This window comes from Hippichthys cyanospilos, chromosome 8 (assembly GCF_059441005.1).
Source record: "Hippichthys cyanospilos isolate Australia breed blue-spotted pipefish chromosome 8, RoL_Hcya_1.0, whole genome shotgun sequence".
In the NCBI taxonomy this organism is placed as follows: Eukaryota; Metazoa; Chordata; class Actinopteri; order Syngnathiformes; family Syngnathidae; genus Hippichthys; species Hippichthys cyanospilos.
Window position 1 is genome coordinate 4,343,561 of NC_142376.1, and position 19,014 is coordinate 4,362,574.

A 19,014-nucleotide genomic window follows, 5' to 3' on the forward strand; every position below is an offset into this window, starting at 1 on the left:
ATAACTTTCACATGATCCTCTCGGTTTTGGTAATATTCCTGTGTGTGTATAAGGATGTACTCGGACGTTGGTTCAGTCTGCTTGCTTATTTTATTGAAAATAATGCCGTAACAACCTCAGCCATCACGAGCTTCTGTTAGCTGCAACATGCACTACCTGCTATCAGCCACCAGACGTCCGGCCTCTAGCTCGTCCCATTATGGTAATTATTACCATTACCGTCATAATTATATAAGAATTATATACGAATACGGCCAGTATGAAAATGCACATCCGTGCGTCAAAACTCGCCTTATGCGGCTGAGGAATCAATCTTCCTCAAATGGTGTCAAAAAAATAAAATAAAATAATAATAATTCAAATTTTTAAGTACCCTTTGGTACAAAATTACCCTTTTAAAAATGATCCCAAATTACCCTTTCGTACAAAATAGTTACAAATATTTCCCTGTCCTCCATTTTTGTGTTCTGCCTATCTTCCGCAGACCGTCGAGGCGGCAAATTAAGTCCTCGTTTATTTCGGTTGCGGCGAAGCGTCAAAATCGATTATTCCGCCTTTGTTTCAAGCTGCGGCAAAAACTTCACAACCCGAGCGTTGGTTTGATGGCGCTCTAAATGAGCGACGGATCTCCCAACGATCAAAAACTGATCCATCAATTTCTCAAGTGTCACTTTGAAGGAGACGACCTCCTCGGGGTACAAAAAGAACATGTGGAACGTCCGCGGGCTCTCCCTGGGGTCCGTGGTGCGCAAGTCCGTTTTTGCACTGTCATGGCTTTTGAAATGCTGAGAAGCAATATTCAAAGTTTGCCCCCCCCCCCCCCCCCCCCCCCCCCCCCCCCCCCCATCCGCTTCGAAAAGGAAAGACGATGAGGCGCGACCTTTTGGGGATGGTCTTTAAAGGCGACACAAATGAAGACGGATCCACGAGCGGATGAAAAGGGTAAAATGGCGTCGGACCCCGCGCGCGCGGCTTTGGGCCATATGCTAATGACGACGTGACCCCGGTCGTCTTAAAGACTTCTCGTGGATCGATGACGCGACTTTAGCGAGAGCTGCGGAAAGACGCGCGTCGTGTCAGATAAAAGTCAAGCGCCATCGGAAAACCGCGTACCCAGAGTTTGCTGAATGATGTGGACGCTGATGCGGGTTCCGACCTTCAGCTCAAAGTGGACGAGGCCTTGGTTGAGGAGGTTGACGAAAACGTCGGATATCTGTTGGGAATTGAATTTAAAGCATGAAAAAAAAATTAAATAGACAACGGTTGATCATAAGGGATGTATTGTTTCTCAAATATCAGCACAACAAAATTTAACAATAAGTCGATTCATGTTCCAACTGATTTGCTCTTAATTCGAAAATAAACCTGTTCTGTTCCTGTCACGCCATTAAAAGTATTTAATTAGATTTGCTGATACCTTCAAAAAGCCTGTTAAAACTTGGCGTGCATTCACGTACCCCCAGGGGTGCTCATATGCTAGTATTTTGGAACCACTGTTGTTGTTCACAGCAACGAAAATCTAACTTAGTGAGCATCATCCAACATGAGATAAACACGTTAAAAAAACAACAACTAACTCATTTTAAAATTTCCCATTTTAAAAACATTTACAATGTTTGTGTACATATATGTGCCTTTAAGAGGCGGGGCCTGGTCAGTGTAGCATCAGCAAGATTGTGTGTGAGTGTGAGCTGTGGTCAACAGCAGCTTCTTTTTCGTGTGCCTAATGTGTTACATACAGTACAGACAAGTCCGTTTAACACTGAAAAAACAGGTAAATAATATTGCTTTGTAAATAAAAATTAATCACAGGTAAGTATACTAGAATTTACTTTCAATGATACTAATACAGATACTGAGGACTTAAAATTATTATGCTTCAAGAAAAATCATACAATGTCCTGTTTGAGCACATGTATTCAATTGAAATAAGGAAAAAATGTGAAAAGAAACACTCGAAACTCAGTTAAAAAAATATGCACCTCGTTCTGTTAACTTTATTAATACCACAGCTATTTTAATTTAAAAAAGATTGCAATTCAGCAACAATTGCTGCAACTCATTTGAAAGGAAATTAACCCCGTACGCACCAGAGCAGTAAAATTTCACCAAGCAACTTTTGTGGTATCCCTTTCCTGTGAACCATTTTCAAGCCGCAATCATTTGAAATAGTGATACAAAACCGGAATATTTTATTGAAAAGTGTAAGTGTGGAATCAAAATATATGAATATTCCAATTTCCGATACATACCACCTGCAGCTCCTCCTGCGTTTGCCTCTTGTGCTCTTTTGGCGTGAGCACATCGGGCAGGATGAAGAGCTCCGCCGTAGTGGGAAGCCCAGGGTACAAAGATACCAGCAGCTGATTGGCAGGAACGCCGGAAACCTGACAAGAAAACAAACGCTCATACATCACGCTTTTATATCGTCTTTTCCGTTTCAATTTACAGGCCAAACTTTGGGGCTGCGGGGCCGACGTGCCAAAGGCCTGTGCACACAACAGTCCCGAAAACTTCAATATCTTCCTTTTTTTCCCCGCCATTTGATGTCTTCTGCAGCCTATTGGACAGCACACGAGTTTGGCCTCTGGCGGATAATTACTAATGTCGCACTGGTCTGTTTCTGCTGCCGCGAGTATTCTTTTGGACAAATTTCGTCTGCTTGCTGAATAAAACATTTTTCTGGTTCACCTAAAAAAATGTACTCGTCCTCTTGCTGCGCTCTTTTGATTTTTCCTGCGGCGCATCGGGGATGGCCGATTGGGACACATCTGGTTTCGGGGTACACTCTGAGTGGGCACTTGGTATTTGGTTTAACCCCCGCAATACTCATTCTATCATGATATGGCTTCCATGAAAAATTGGGAAATGGGAAATAAATCCTGCAAAAAAACTGAATGTGCAAATCGAACCCCTGAGAATGCAGTTGTCAACTGCGGTTTTACGTTGTAATTTCACTACTGACCACTAGATGGCGTAGTTGCATCGGGACCAGGTCTACATGGGTAAACCGAATACAGTGGGCCCCCGGTTTATGAGATTAATCCGTTCTGTGGATGAATCGTAATGCAAATTCGCCATATGGCAGGGAAATCCAAACTTATGTCAATTAGCTAATGCGTGTAAAACCCCAGGTAAAATCATCAAAATTGAATATACATATTAAAAATTGGTATCCAAATAGTATAATAAGTGCGACTAATTAAATGTCATAAATAAAAAATATATAAAGAATTTATTTACCTTTGAGTGACGCTTGTTATGGCTATATTCCCTTGTAAGGGTAGCCTAAGCTAGGCTAGCTTAGCTTTCTTCGTATTCCTTGATTATCTCCATCTTTCCAAAGAAATCATCTTCTTACTTCTCTCTTTAACATCACTCGCAATTTTGGGACTCACGGATAACCAATTCAAGTTTGAATTAAGTACTAAAATGCATGATAAATACAATATTGAAAGCACTTTCGCAGGATCAAGTCTTTAGGCAGCCATCTTTGTGACCACTTTCGCCGACCAATAGCAGACCAGCATCTTTGTGACCCCATTACGCAGACCATTAGTTGACCAGTATCTTAGGGAGTCGAGACGCCGACCAATAGCACACCAGCATTGTAGTTACGCGTTGCAGTTTGACGCCAACAGAAAATAAGAGCAATTACCTAAAACCGCCTCAAGAGGGAGTCAAAACAACAAACAAAACCAATCCTACAGGTCACGACAGTTGTCGATGTTAATCATAAAGCGGGATAAATGCCTTAAAGATATGATGAAAAATCTCGGTATTCCACATCGTAACGTGAAAAAAGCGTAAGCCAGGGAGGGCGTAACCCGGGGTCCATAATATTGGGACTACTATCGGACTAATATCGGAACACTAATAATTGATATCAGGCCTGAAAAAAAACAAAAAAAACATCAAGTCTACAAAACTTTGCTCGAGTTTCTAAAACCTGCCATTGAAACGTAGCCAACGTTTGCTTGCTGTCATCACGTATAAAGTATGAAAAGCAAAAAAAAATAAAATAAAAATAGTCAAACTCTCCGTCACGGCCCACAGGACACGACGAGCGCCGTAGCGATAGCGCACACGTTATGAAAGAGTAATGACCCTTAGAGGTGCGGGTCGCGGTTGGGAGTTGACGTACCTGTGACAGGGCCGTCCGCACCACGCGGCCTATGTCCTCCCGCCACTCGGGGATGTCAGGATTGTGCTCGTCAAGCGTCGGCGAAAAGGACAGCAGCAGCGACCTGAAAAACTCTGGCAAACAAAAACAACGATATTTTTTTCCCCCCACTTCCTTTGACTCGTTTTCCCAAAAGCCGGAGTTAATTGGCGTCAAGATTTTCCGTGTTCTCTCGCCGTGACATTTCATCCACGTCGGCGAGCGCGGGCCACATGTTGCATATTCATGCTAGCAATTAAAGTTGCACGCTAACCTTTAACGGTTATATCCCCGGAATCCTGCAGAACCGTGTTCCCGGAAGCCACCTGGACCGTGACCTTATTTGTTCCTTCCTTCTGGAACGTGTACGAGATACTCCCGTCCAGTGTTATAATTGGCTGAGTTAGAAAAAAGGAAACAGAAAGAGAGTCGTTTGTGAAGAGGCGGAGCTTTTGGTGGCCCTTGCAACATCTAGGGGAACGTTTTGTGGGTTTTCCATCATTTTGACTCAGATGCAGAGTTCTTAAAAATATCAATTTCCATAAACATGAAAAAAAAATAGCTTCTCGTTACAAAATCGTTGACATTCTGCGCAATCTCCTGCAAGGGTCTTTAACCCTCCCGCTTATGTATGTTTGCAAGAAAAAGCCATGATGGTCCTGGGTCACTTTGACCCGAGTCGTATTCAGTCACCCAAACGTGTCAAAAAATGTTATAATCCAAAATCAATGTTTTATTTTAATCGGTAAAATATGTTCTTTTATCAAGAACGGCAATAATGGTCCTGGGTCACTTTGACCCGAGTCGTATTCAGTCACCCAAACGTGTCAAAAAAAATTTATAATCCAAATCCAATGTTTTATTTTAATCAGTAAAATATGTTAATTTATCAAGAATACCAATAATGTCTCAGGGTCAATATGACCCAGAGGTATGTGCGTTTATCCAAGTGTCAAAATCTCCGTTTTTTTAAGGGAAACCAGATCAGAATTTAACAAAGGCAATACTTAATATATACTTGTGTGTTACGTTTGTTTCTCCGGAAAAAGTAATAAAATCCTGGGTCAATTTGACCCGGAATTGTATTTCGTCACCAAAACGTGTCCAAAAATGTGTATAATCCATATCCAATATTTTATTTTAATCAGTGTAATGTGTTCATTTCTCAAGATCAGCAATAATTTTTTGGGGTCAATATGACCCACAGGTGTGCACATTTATCCAGAAGTGTCAAAATCTTTGTTTTTTTTTTTAAGGAAATCACAGTCACAAAGTAACAAAGGCAATAATTAATACATATGCGTGTGTTACATTTTTTTCTCCGGAAAAAGCAATAACATCCCGGGTCAATTTGACCCGGAGTCGTATTTAGCCACCCAACGTGTCAAAAATTTGTAATCCAAATCCAGTATGTGATGTTGATCAGTGAAATATGCAATTTCCTAAGAAAAAAAGCGATTGAATCAGAAATAATGTCTCAGGGTCAATATGACCCTGGGGTGTGTGCATTTACCCAAAAGTGCCAAAATCGAAAGAATCGGGTGTCAGGGGCTAAACATTTCCAAATTTTCCCAGTCTTAGATAAGCAAAAACATAGAAAGAAAAACAAACATGACCTCTTGAAAGATTCGCGCCGAGTGGCTGCCAAAGGGCGGAGGCGCATTCAAAAATGCGAACGTATCATCAGAAAGAGGAGGGGGCGGAGCCTGTCACCTCGGAGCTATTGGCGATCCACCAGAAGAAGGTCAAAGTCCTGATGTGACTCGGCCAGACCACCGCCGTCACGTTGGTCTCTTTCCCCCTGACTGCTACTAGAGGAACCAAGAGGTACACGCGCTCCACTGGACCTGTGGGAGCAACACACACATACTAATTAGGTTCAACGTGCACACTCACACACACGCGCACACTTAACCGGAGATTTATTTGTAGTTGCTTCCTTTCTTCGTCCTGGTTTCAGGGTTCATGCTGATAAGAGCATTCTGGGCATGCAGAACAAATGTTTTAAGATTTTTAAGAAGATTGTTTTAGTTCCATAGTAAAATATTTTTTGAGTAATTCAAATCTCAGTTCTCATGTATGTTATATTTTTCCACACACTCTTATCTGACTGATTTTCAAATATTCTTAATTTATTTGCCACCAAGCCGCCCTTTATTACTGTATTTTATATCCTTTTCAATGATTACGTTTTAAGTTGCTTCATATTCCACTTGATTTGCTCTTAATTTGAAAATGTACGATTTCTCAGGGCTTTAAAAAGCATTCAATTATACTTGCTGAATGATGAATAAAATAAGACCTAAAAACTTCAAACTACAAGTATCAAGAACATTAGAATCTTTTAGTATTTCATTATTGTATTATACTGAAGGCTCACATGTTCTATAATTTATGTACAATATTTAACGTGAATTATTAGTTACATACTAAAGTGAAGATAAATGAAACCAATTAAAATATATTCGCAAGACGCAATGAAATAAAATAAAATTTGATTGATTGATTGAAATAGCAAATATTTTCCCTGCAAATTTTTAGATGACCGAATTTCAAACATTTGTAATTTATCCGCCAACACACCTCTATTCTATTCTATTCTATTCTATTCTATTCTATTCTATTCTATTCTATTCTATTCTTTTCTATTCTATTCTATAACATTTTAAATTGTTTCATGTTCCAATTACTTTGCTGCTAATTTGAAAATATACAGGCTGTTGGGGCATTTAAAATCATTAAATTAGACATGCTGAAAGATGAATTTTTAAAAAAGAGACAAAAACAAAATGGGTCCCTAGAGTAAACTTTTGTTATCAAACAAATCCCATTTGGAGGCATTTATGAAAGAAGCATGGTTCCGTTTTGAACCTTTACCTGTTTTGAGAATCTGTAGTAATTTTAAGCCTTTTTTTTTTTTAAATCAAGATAAACGGCCCAAATCGGGATCAGAATTGAAACCTATGAGTTTCAAGAACATCAGTATCTTTAAGTATTTCAGTGAGATCCCTCTAAAAAAAAAAGCAATATTTCTTCCGGATTCTTTCTTTTTTTAAAATCCGGAACGCTTTCTAGCAGCCCGAATCCGTCAGCCCTATCCCCCATTCCACTGCGAGTCCTAAACCTGTGACATTCCCTCACATTGCACCGCCGCTCCTTCCCAAGTCCTAAAAGTACTCCATTAATAAGTGAAAAGCAGAGTAGACAATGTGTGAGTATTTGGGCGTACTTGTGACGTGCAGATAGAGCACGCAGCTGTCAGATCCCAGGCCGTTCTCGGCCGCCGCCGTCACGCGGTAAATCCCGGTGGCTCGGTAGGCGTGTTGGATGCCGTCGTCCGCTCGGCTCAGGTTGGAGTAAGTGATCCGGTTGCCGTCGCCGAAGTCGAGCTGGACGCTGGTCCTCAGCGAGTCTCCCTGAGGACAGTTGGGAGGGGGGGACAAAACAACACCTGTCAGCGCGGCTCAGCCTCGTAATGGAGCGCGTCCACGCCGGGCGCCGTTAAAGTGCTGGGCCTGAGCCGTCCCATCAGGTGTGTCACAAAGGCTTTGTCGCCGCTTACGAGCCGACGATGACAGGCAATCGAGTGAGAAAATACAACCGGAGATGGTAAAAAAGAAAGTGTTTTCCGAGCATCTCCAAGTAGAAGGCTTTATTATTCGCTGTTGTCTTTTACGGTTAAATCACCTCAAGCATGGAAAAAGGTGCGCGTTTCAACGGGTCTCGGGTCAAAGTAGGGCTGCACAATTAATCGAATTTTAATCGCGATATTGGCTGCCACGATTAATGAAGCTGATCCTCTGCGATATTAACATTTAAAAAGCCGGCTTCGCTACATGTCAAATCAAGCATTTTGTCATCCTACCACCAGGGGGCGAGGTTTCAAAAGCTTCTGCTTTTCTCACCCTATTACAGTGGACCCCTGTGTTACAGCGTCCCTGCCTTATGTTTTTTTCATGTTGCGACGTGGAATACTGCCTTTTTTCGTACCCTCTTTGCGTTTTTTTTTCCCGGCTTTGCGACAAAAACAACTGTCATGACCCTAGGGGCTTGGCAGTAGTTGTGTTGTTTTGTCTCCATCTGCAGGCGTTTTTAGGTAATTGCACTTATTTTCTGTTCCTCGTCATTCTGGATCCGTGCAACGCATCACGACAGTGCTGGTCTGCTATTGGTCGGCCTCACTCATTTCAAAATGGCGGAACGGAAAAGCTTTGTTCTTTCGCGAGTGGTTTCAAACCCCTATTTATAGCGCATTTTACTGCTTAATTCAAAGTTGAAAGGGTTAGCCATGGGTCCCAAGATTGCTAGTGATGTTACAGAGAGAAGTTAGAAGATGATTTATAAGGAAACGAAGCTGGAGATAATCAGGAAATACGAAGTACGCTACCCTTACTAGGGAATATGGGCATAACAAGCGCCACTCAAAGGTAAATAAATCCTTTCTATATTTTTGATTAATGATGTTTTCTAAATGTATACATGTATATTATATATACGTAAAAAAATACGCTACTATTGTGGTACCATTTTTTAATATGTATGTACAATTTTGATGTTTTTACCTGGGGTTCTAAACGCATTACCGAATTAACGTAGGTTTTGGATTGCCCGCCATACGTTCGTCTTACGAGCCCAACCGCGGAACGGATTAATCTCGTAACGTGGGGGCCCGCTGTAATGTGCTTGGTTCTAAGTAGGCTTCTTTTTTTCATTGGTTTGCACTTAGCAAGTAAGTTAGCTGTGTTGCAGTGTGCGCAATTTGTTGCAATAATTAATTATTTTATTTATTTATTTTATTTTATTTTTTGTAAATATCAAACCTTGGAAGACTTTTTTTTAACTGCTTGTTTAAAAAAAGGGCAATAAATAGTTGCAATAAATGTTTGACAAAACATGATAAATAATCATGATTTCTATATTGACCAACATAATCGTGATTTTTATTTTGGCCATAATCGTGCAGCGATTAACGCTGCAATCAAATGAAATCTGATTCAATGAAATCAAAGTAAAAAAAATCTTGCCAATCGAGTGTTACCCAAGTTTTCTGTAAACTTCCACTAAGTGTTTTTTTTCCCGTGGTGACTCCCCGAAATGTTCATCAATCCTTCACGCCCTGCCACTGTCAATGGCAAAGGAAAAAAAAAAAAAAAAAAACGCTTGGCAGTGTGTGTCAATCATCCGTCAACTATATCCGCTTCTATTTTGGGATAATTTGGGTGAAATACCGAGTCGGAATTTGTCAAAGTGTGAGCCCAGGATTTTGCACAAATTGCTGCTTCAAACCATAGTGGAAGATTTCCTCTTCAATTTCATACATGTTTTTTTTTTTTTTTCCCAGACCTTATTGGATCATTTTGGGCATTTTTATCCAATTTTTTTCAATTTAATACAGCTGTTTCTAAGTTCCTATTTTTTTTATTGATTCATTTATTTTTTAAATATCGATTACCTTGAATCAGGGGTGTCCCAAACTTTTAATTTGGGGCTGAAGCTACTTTATTATTCTTTGACTAATTTTAAAATTAAACAGTTACCTGTGGATAAATAAATTGGCATCTTTATTCACCGCAGTTTAGCGTTGATATTGTCACAAATTTTTTTTATATTATTTTTTGTATAGAAATCATATTGATGGATAAATGAAGCTTCATGAAGCACTTGCATTTAAAATCCAGTTATCTTTATTCACAAGAGTTTTGCATAGAAATTGTCACAAATATATTAAAATATATATTTTTTGTATTAGCAAAATCCCTAAAGTATATAAATCACAGTGATGGATAAATGAAGCTTCATGAAGCACTTGCAGTTTTTGACTCCAGGAGACTCCAGGAGATGGCGCTATTGATTTAAAGATGCAGTGCAGATCCACTGCATTAACTTTTATCTTTAAACCAACAGCGCCATCTAGAGGAGTCAAATAAACATCACAAGTGCTTCATGAAGCCTAATTTTCTCATCACTTATAAACCATTTTTTAATTCTAAAACCAAATTATGTTCATTCTTCACAGTTTTGCGTAGAAATGCTCACAAATATAGTTTCAGAATTATTTTTAATTTAGAAAGGCAAAAAGTATATAAATCATAGTGATGAATAAATGAAGCTTCATGAAGCAGATTTTTTGACTCCTTCAGATGCCAATCTTTAATTAACGATGAAATGTAAATTTATTACATTTTTGCTAAACTAGGCTTTATCTGTAAACCAACTGCACCATCTAAAAATAAACATTTTTTAATGTACACTTTGGCCCACTGAAAAATATACAGCGGGCCGAAAATGGCCCCTGGGCCAAAGTTTGGAGAACCCCTAAAAATTATTATGACAATTTGACGCCGGGTATGTTTTCATACGGCAAAAAATGCCATTCATGCATCAGAAGAATATTAAGGACATTGGCACCGCCTTGTGTTTGAATCCTAATAATATTCACGTTAAATAAATGAAATAAATATATAAATAAACCAACATTCCTCATCCCAAGGCACTGTCCTAGTTCTTCTGGAAAATTCACACAGAGCTCCCCATCATCAGCGTTTCTAGGGACAACCTCTTTGGTAGTTCTTAGGAAAATGCTCCACAAACAAGTATCTTGGTAATATTTGCACATTGAACACAAACAAACGATGAAAAAAAAAAACACACACACACATACACACACCAGAGCTGTGTTGTAAGAAAAACCTCCCAGAAAATAAGTTCATCAGATAAAAATCAGAACACACCGGCTGCTGCCGGATGCTTTTACACTAGAGGCCAAACAAAAACTTGCTAACGCTAACACCACTACATTCATCATTAAGAGAAAAATAAAATAAAAAATAGTTCCAATAGAGTAAAATTTGTCATAAAAAAAACTACAAAGAAGTCATGACGTCACGTTGAAGGATTGGTCGAAAATTTTTACCCGCGCTATAATATTAAAAAACAAACATAAATGCACAATATTTTGAAAAACGATCGATTTGAAAAGCTTTTACAACTCAATCGTTCAATTACTATGTGTATTAAATAATAGTACACTGTGGATTCTGTCATTTTATGTCGACGTGGGTTCGCTTTCTTACCAGAAAACGCTCTGTAAAAGTAGCATAAACATGTTAGCCACGTTAGTTAGCTGCAGTAGCTAAGTTACATTTGTTCTGAACTGAAGCCAACAAACCAGGAAGCGGACGTGATTGGCTGAAACAGCCGAAGAGTATGAGTTACATCAAGAGGAGCCTTTGCAGGCTGCAAATTGCCCGTTAAGGCAGACAGCACGTGAGGAGGGGAAAAAAAGACAGATTTGTCAAATTTGAATGGTTTTAACTTTCAAAATCGCGAAATATCGCCATTTTGGTTATCGGCCCATGCCTAGTCGGTCGTTATCGAACACGAGCGTGGGTTGCGGCTCAAAGCAGCTCAGGATGACGATGATCTACCAAGATTACATTTTAATTATCTACCTATTCATTTTTTAAATCTTTTATGAAATAATCTTGCAGGCCAGATTAAACCTCATCGAGGGCCAAATCCGGCCCGCAGGCTGCATGTTTGACACCGCTGCCATAATGCTTTTTTTTTTTTTTTTTGGGGCAAAATACAACGCAAGTGCAAATAAAAGATCTCCATATTTATTCATAAAAGACAAACCCATATGCCGTTAGCATGTGTACAGGTGTTTTTTTTTTCCCGTTTTAATTACATCTCATCAATCCCCGCCGACCTTCACCGAGATAATTAGCCCAAGTTGCCTTTCGTTCTCATTTATACCCATCCCGAATCTGCCTCGAGCGACTGAACTTTTCCATCTTTTCATCTCCCCACGAAGACAAAATTTATTCTGCGGTGTTCAAACGTGACAGCGTTAATCTTCTTCGCACGACCGTTTACGATTCCTAATTGAGAACGTATGGTGAAGTAGCTCGACGTCAGCCAAAATAAATGGACCCGCACCCTTCCGATGCATATTTAGACGTCATTTTACACTAGTTATACAAGTTGCATGTTGCTTTCACGGTGGCTCGGACTTGACCTGATTAACTGAAAACACCTTATCCCGAGCTGCGCTGCGCACAAGGCTAATTAGCGATGCTAATCGGCGATACTAATTAGCTTGCAAGCGGTGATTAGAACTTGTCAACACGCTTGATGAACTGGGCGAACATGAGATTACATGCTGCTGTTGATGGGTATATTTAGTTAGGGTATGTGAATACTGGCGCCCCCTAGGCTAACGCGCTGCATTGCAACAAGAAAAATGGCTTCATGACGTCACTCGACATTTAAATTGTAGAACTGAGTTTAGCAAGGGTCGTAAATGAGTTTGACACCTGTGCTCTGCGACTTTTTATCATGTTTTCAAAACAGATTCTTCATAAGTTGTCAATGTTGTTTATTTTTTAAATAATATATTTTTGAAAGGACACAAATCCCATGAGACAGGATGTCTCACGAGTTGGAGTCCACGTGAATATTTGGCTTTTTTTTTCGCAGTCTGATACGCAGATGCAATTTATCATTCATTTCTTCATCTGGGAAACCAAAATATCACCACACAAGAGATTTAAAAGTGTGATTTTATCTTGTGTTGAATATTTTGTTATTTGAAAAAAATATTGAAATATTTTTTGTATAAGTGAGATTTTTTGCGTAATGTTTGTTATTATAAGGCACGGGGAAGATCGCATTAAGACAGCAAATCAGTCAGTAATCGAACACGAGCGTGAGCTGCGGCTCAAAGCAGGTCAGGATGATGAAAAAAACATTTTTTTTGTTTGGTGAAACAAAAACATTTGCATAAACAGAAGACGAAATAACACATTTCTACTTAAAAATAAATCACGTATTTTATATATGTTTTTTTGATAGTCAACATTTGACTCATTTGACTCATTTTGTTGTGTTCATAAGTGATCAGTAGCAACAGCAACCACGTTGGATATCAGCATCAAAGCGTGCAGTTGTGCTTTAAATTTATTCAACTGCCCCTGAAAAGTGCAAACTGCAGCTAGCTAGTGGCTAATTTATGCTGCGGTGAATGATGGACACCTTACAGGAAAACGTCTGCCTAATTAAGTAGTTTTTTTTTTTAGTGTTGTGAATTAGCGATTAAACATGATTTCAGAATAACATAATGTTGTAAATACAAAACTTTAAACTGTATTTTTGTTTGTGCATTTTAATTCAGGCACCTTGTGAGGCAGCTAAGTCCTCGGAAAGACAATGAGCTCCTTTGCGGCGATTGCTGAAGTAGTCCAGTTTCAGCTGTATAAAATAACAACTTACGTCTTGGAGATGCACCATGAACGTCACGTTGCTTCCCACGCGAGCGCTCAGCTCGCCGCTGCCGGTGGTCAAGCGGAGGCCTCGGGGCGGTCTGGGGCGACAACCCTGTCGCCTGGGCGAGTACACGTTCCTGCCGACCTCTTTGCAATTATTGGACAAAACCTTGCGATACCTAAGAAAGCGAACAAACGGCAAAAAAGAGCAACTGAATATATTGAATACGTTGTTTGTTCCGTTATTTCCGTTCTATTTCCATAGAGCATTATATATATATATATATATATATATATATATATATATATATATATATATATATATATATATATATATATATATATATATATATATATAATCTATCTATCTATAATCTATCTATCTATCTCTATTTTTTTCTGCATAATTCTAGTTTTCTAGTAACTAGCTAGTTACTTACTAGCTAAACAACTAAGCTAAGTAGCTGGTTAAGTAACTAGGTAGCTAGCTAAGAATCCTCTCTCTCTCTTTCTCTCGCTCCCTCTCTCTCTCTCGAGGATTCTTAGCTAGCTACCTAGCTAAGCTACTTAACCAGCTACTTAGCTAGTTAGTTACTTGTCTATTAGTTATTTGTTATTAGTCATTTGTCTATTTTGTGAGAAAATTTACCCGGTGCTGTTGAGATAACTCTGGCCCGCACTGCAGCTTTTCGCAGCACCATTTGGATCAAACCAAAAAGCAGGGGTGCACTTCCCATCAGTGTGGCGCTCCCAGCCATAGTCACTGCACGTACATGAAAAAAAAAAAAAAAATCACAACAACTTCAATAAAATTCTCCAGAGCGGCAAGTCAAATAATCCCAACTTCTGGCGGAAGCTTTTATAATTGTTTCATAGCGGCATATTTTAATGCCATAAATAGCGACAAGATTGTCAGACAAGCCTGATCAAACCGAATTTTTGACAGACATTTAAAATTAATCGAGCAATTCATTATTAATTGAATTCTAATAAGCCATTTGACGTTATGCAAATCGCAGCGGAGTGATGAAAAGTTCTTACTATAATTAGATTCAAAGAACACAAGTCATATTTGCTTCTCTTGGAACCTGATACTGTATTAATGCATGCAAACGGATCCTTGTGTCTTTAATTAACGTCCACTTGATAACAGAGTCTCTTTGCAAACATGTCAGGGAAGCAATTAGTCGGAACTTTGGGATATTTGCGAGTGTTTAATGGGGAGCCGGAGTCGTTTTTTTTCACCATTCAAAGTCGTAGGCGGTGCACTGGCACGGCTCGGATGAATAGATCCTGGAATAGTCCTGGGACAGCATGCAGCGGTTTCCGGGTCTCCGCTTCATAAAAATCTGCTTCTCGCCCATCACGCACAGCTCAGCCTTAAATCAAAACAAAACAACAAAAAAACAACGCATAAAATGGCGACAGTGACGAAACAAAAGGCGACGTTGGAGGATCTGCAAAAGGGAGGGCTGCATTGGTGTGGGAGTGGTCTCTTTTATCAACACTTTGAAAGAAATCTTCTTTTGTTACCTTGTTGTGCAAGGACCACGTCTGATAGTCTCCATCCATGCATCTTTGACTGAACAGACCCTTGTAGTCGATTTTCATCAGCTGCCACTCGGACCGATGGCTGAAGTGCCCAAAGAAACTATGGGATGATGCGCAAAATTATTTGACTGGATTAATTAGTTTTTTATTGGACATATAGTAAGCACATTGCAAAATTTAAGAACAAAAGCAAGTCAAAGAAATTGTCAGCATATACTGTAATGCATTTAAAATGGGTTAATTGTACTGAAATATGTATGGTGGAAAAATGATGATTTTACACATTTAATTAAACAAAATAAGGAAATACCCTTTGCTATCTATCTATCTATAGCTTTTTTTCATAATTCTAGTTTCTTCGTAACTATCTACTAACTAGCTAAACTACGAATTAGCTGATATCTAGCTAAGTAACTAAATAGCTAAGAAGCTGGTTAAGTAACTTGCTAGCTAGCTAAGAATCATCTATCTATCTATCTATCTATCTATCTATCTATCTATCTATCTATCTATCTATCTATCTATCTTTTTTCATAATTTTAGTTTTCTAGTAACTAGCTAAACACTTACTAGCTAAACGAGTTAGCTGATATCTAGCTAAATAACTAACTAGCTAGCTAGCTAAGAATCATCTATCCATCTATCCATCTATCTATCTATCTATCTATCTATCTATCTATCTATCTATCTATCTATCTATCTATCTATCTATCTATCTATCTATCTATCTATCTATCTCTAGTTTTTTTCCCATAATTCTAGTTTCCTAGTAAGTAGCTAGTTACTTACTAGCTAAACAACAAGTTAGCCGATATCTAGCTAAGTAACTAACTAGCTGGTTAAGTAACTAGGTAGCTAGCTAAGAATCCTCTCTCTCTCTTTCTCTCTCTCTCTCCCTCTCTCTCGAGGATTCTCAGCTAGCTACCTAGCTAAGATACTTAACCAGTTACTTAGTTACTTAGTTAGTTACTTAGCTAGATATCAGCTAACTCGTTGTTTAGCTAGCATATATCAGCGCTAGTGTATTGGCTCGCTTCACTGGCGTGCAATATCAAGAAAGCTCGGGCACAGAAGATACGAAGTAACTTCCCGTCGCTTACGTGATAATGTGATTGTCGGATTCCGACTCCATCAAGACTCCGTCCACGTAGAGAGGCGCCAGTGAGAAAGTGTGACGGTCCCACTTCTTGCCTTCGTCTAGACTGATCCTTTATGTGACAAAATAGAACGCGACATTTAAGACTACATCAAACAACAAGAGAAATGAGGACACGGGAAATATGATAAAAGCTTATTGTTTTGTATTTTTTTTTTAAAAATTGAAGCATTTCACTTGCTCTTCAAGGTGAGAACATTTCAGGACAGTCAAAAAAAAAAAAAGGATAAAAGGATAAATGTTCCTTCCAGATATAAATGACAAAACACCCGCAAAGAGAGATATGAGTCAGGTAGTAGCACTGGAAATAAGATTTGGGCCGGCGTGGAAATCACCTCTTGAGCGGCTTAATCACTTTTGACAGGGGGAGGGGGAGTGAGGGGACGCCAAAGAGGACGGCGTTACAAAGCCGCCGTAATACGAGCGAGCGAGACGGACGTTCGCAGGCTCCCGTTTCCACCTTGTCGCATCGCACGTGGCATTTACATAAAAGGCGTCGCATCGGGGCGCGAGCAGCTGCCTGTAACTGACTCGTCGCTGCTGGGAATGATTTGGACACTCGGAATGGAAAGCCTTCATTCCGTGTATTCAATATCCAATTTAAGGTCCGTGGGTGTCCAGACGATGGCGCGGGGGCCATTTGCGGCCCGCCGTCAACATCTTTGCGGCCCGCGGCATATACTAATATACTTTGTGTCTTAGCCCACAATGCGATCTAAAAATGTAATAAAAAGGTTCAAAGTTGAATCATCATTAGAAGTTTGAATTTTTTTTTTTTAAATTTACCTCATTACCATTAACCAAAAGTCTTGACCATTTGGGTACTGAGGACAGTATATTTAAAGAAACAGTAATTCAATATAAAGAAAACAATATTATATTTATTATATGTGCATACATTTTTATCATATTTTTACATTTATTATATTTAGAATTACGATTTATACATTTTACATTTTAATTCTATATATTTATTATATTGTATTTACATGTTTTCTGTGTTATTTATTTGTTATATATTATATATGTATATTGTAGCTATTTTGTATTATTATATGTGCATACATTTTTATCATATTTTTACATTTATTACATTTAGAATTACGATTTATACATTTTACATTTTAATTCTATATATTTATTATATTGTATTTACATATATTTTCTGTGTTATTTATCTGTTATATATTATATATGTATATTATAGCTATTTTGTGTTATTATATTTATCATTATATATTTATATATATTGTATAATATTATTATACTTTTTAAAATTTATATTTACTATTTATTTACATTTTTTATATATTTTTATTGTTATTGTGTCATTATTATTTTTATGTTATTATGTTGCTATTATATTTATGCATTAAATTTATTTTCTATATTATATATTTACAAAGTATATTCATTTTATAAATAATACAAAAAAGGTTACACTTTGTATTTTATTTTTTTAAAGCAAATGGTTTTCTTTTCTATTTTGGTTTTGCATGGTTGATTCCTTTTCATTAACTAAAATAACCTTAGCATTATAATTGTCCTACTCGTGTGAAATATCACACAGTTTTGAAAAAAAAAACATGGACATCCCAGTTTTTTTTCTCAAGATAAATACAAAGGATAGTGACTGTAAATAAGGCTCTTAATTCAATGTGGCTGTATCACACATCAATCATGTTAAAAACAAAACAAAAAAAAAACATTCTACACTGGCAATTCCATTCTTCTGTTGAGTAATAGGTGTACGCACCACAAGTGTCGAATCGGCGTGGGCGCGTGCAGCACGGCCAGCAGAGCTCCTCCGTTATCCAGGAACCAAATGTTATGCTCTTCATCAAAGATCTACGCAGGGAGAAGCGAAAACATCAGTTTTGCTAATGACGCACGCTCATTCTTTCAACGCTGCGTGCGTGTGCCTGCTCACGCCCACCTGTCGCCAGCTATTTCCTGCATCAGACGTTATGAACATGCCAAGGTTGGCAGAGGACAATTCCGTTCCGACATTGCCTAGGAAAGAGGCGAAATGATCAGTTCGGGTGGGCAAACGGAAAAATATCATGAACTGATAACGTTTTGTATTATTTGGGGAATCGTTCCCCAAACGGAGGAGACGCAGTTAATGCAACTTTATTGTCAGCTTGAGGGCAAAAAGAGGTGGCGTGTTATCCTGTGGTGTGTGTGTGTGTGTGTGTGTGTGTGGGGGGGGGGGGGGGCATTCTGTGACCTCTGTATTTATTTACATATTTTCCAAAATGTGCCTGGATTATCATGGGGGGCTACGTTCCCAAAAAAATACAGAAATCCATGAAGTAGAGATTGAACTTTGAAAAATGCAATTTTATTTACCTTTGGAGTGGCCTAGGTTTCGTCATATTTTTTGATTATCTCCCGCTTCGTTTCCAATATTGGGACCCATGGCTAACCGATTCAAGTTTGTATTAAGCACTAAAATGCGATATTGTAAGCATTCACATGAGAGCAAGTCTTAGTGACGCAGTGACGCCGACCAATAGCAGAACAGCATCTTAGGGACACCGACCAATAGAAGACCAGCAGCTTAGGGACACCGACCAATAGCAGACCAGCGACTTGGTGACGCGTTACAGCGTAAGCAGTTTGACGCAAACAGAAAATAAGAGCAATGACCTAAAAACGCCTGAAGAGGGAGGCAAAACAACATAAACACAGCCAACCCCACAGGTCATGATAATTCTCTATGCCGTAAAGCGGGAAAATTTCCGAGAAGAGGGGACGGAAAAACTTAGTATTCCACTTCGTAACGTGAAAAAAACATAAACCGGGGACGCCGTAACCCGGGGGTCCACTCTACCTGCAGCTTATCCGTTTTCTCAATTTTTGCTGCTTCAGTTGTA

At 38.8% G+C, this 19,014-nt stretch overlaps 1 protein-coding gene across 1 annotated transcript in view; it reads right to left on the minus strand.

The window, feature by feature from the left end:
- sorcs3b (sortilin related VPS10 domain containing receptor 3b) overlaps positions 1 to 19,014 on the minus strand; it is a 72,249-nt gene that overhangs the window by 7,524 nt on the left and 45,711 nt on the right. The window contains exons 12-24 of the mRNA XM_088421647.1: positions 18,072 to 18,148; positions 17,892 to 17,983; positions 16,080 to 16,187; positions 14,962 to 15,079; positions 14,674 to 14,807; positions 14,078 to 14,191; positions 13,436 to 13,607; positions 7,392 to 7,578; positions 5,876 to 6,009; positions 4,437 to 4,560; positions 4,145 to 4,257; positions 2,253 to 2,387; positions 1,114 to 1,213 (exon numbers count right to left, since the gene is read on the minus strand). Of these exons, the coding sequence (XP_088277773.1) occupies positions 1,114 to 1,213; positions 2,253 to 2,387; positions 4,145 to 4,257; positions 4,437 to 4,560; positions 5,876 to 6,009; positions 7,392 to 7,578; positions 13,436 to 13,607; positions 14,078 to 14,191; positions 14,674 to 14,807; positions 14,962 to 15,079; positions 16,080 to 16,187; positions 17,892 to 17,983; positions 18,072 to 18,148 (1,608 nt within the window). The remainder of the gene's footprint in view (positions 1 to 1,113; positions 1,214 to 2,252; positions 2,388 to 4,144; positions 4,258 to 4,436; positions 4,561 to 5,875; positions 6,010 to 7,391; positions 7,579 to 13,435; positions 13,608 to 14,077; positions 14,192 to 14,673; positions 14,808 to 14,961; positions 15,080 to 16,079; positions 16,188 to 17,891; positions 17,984 to 18,071; positions 18,149 to 19,014) is intronic.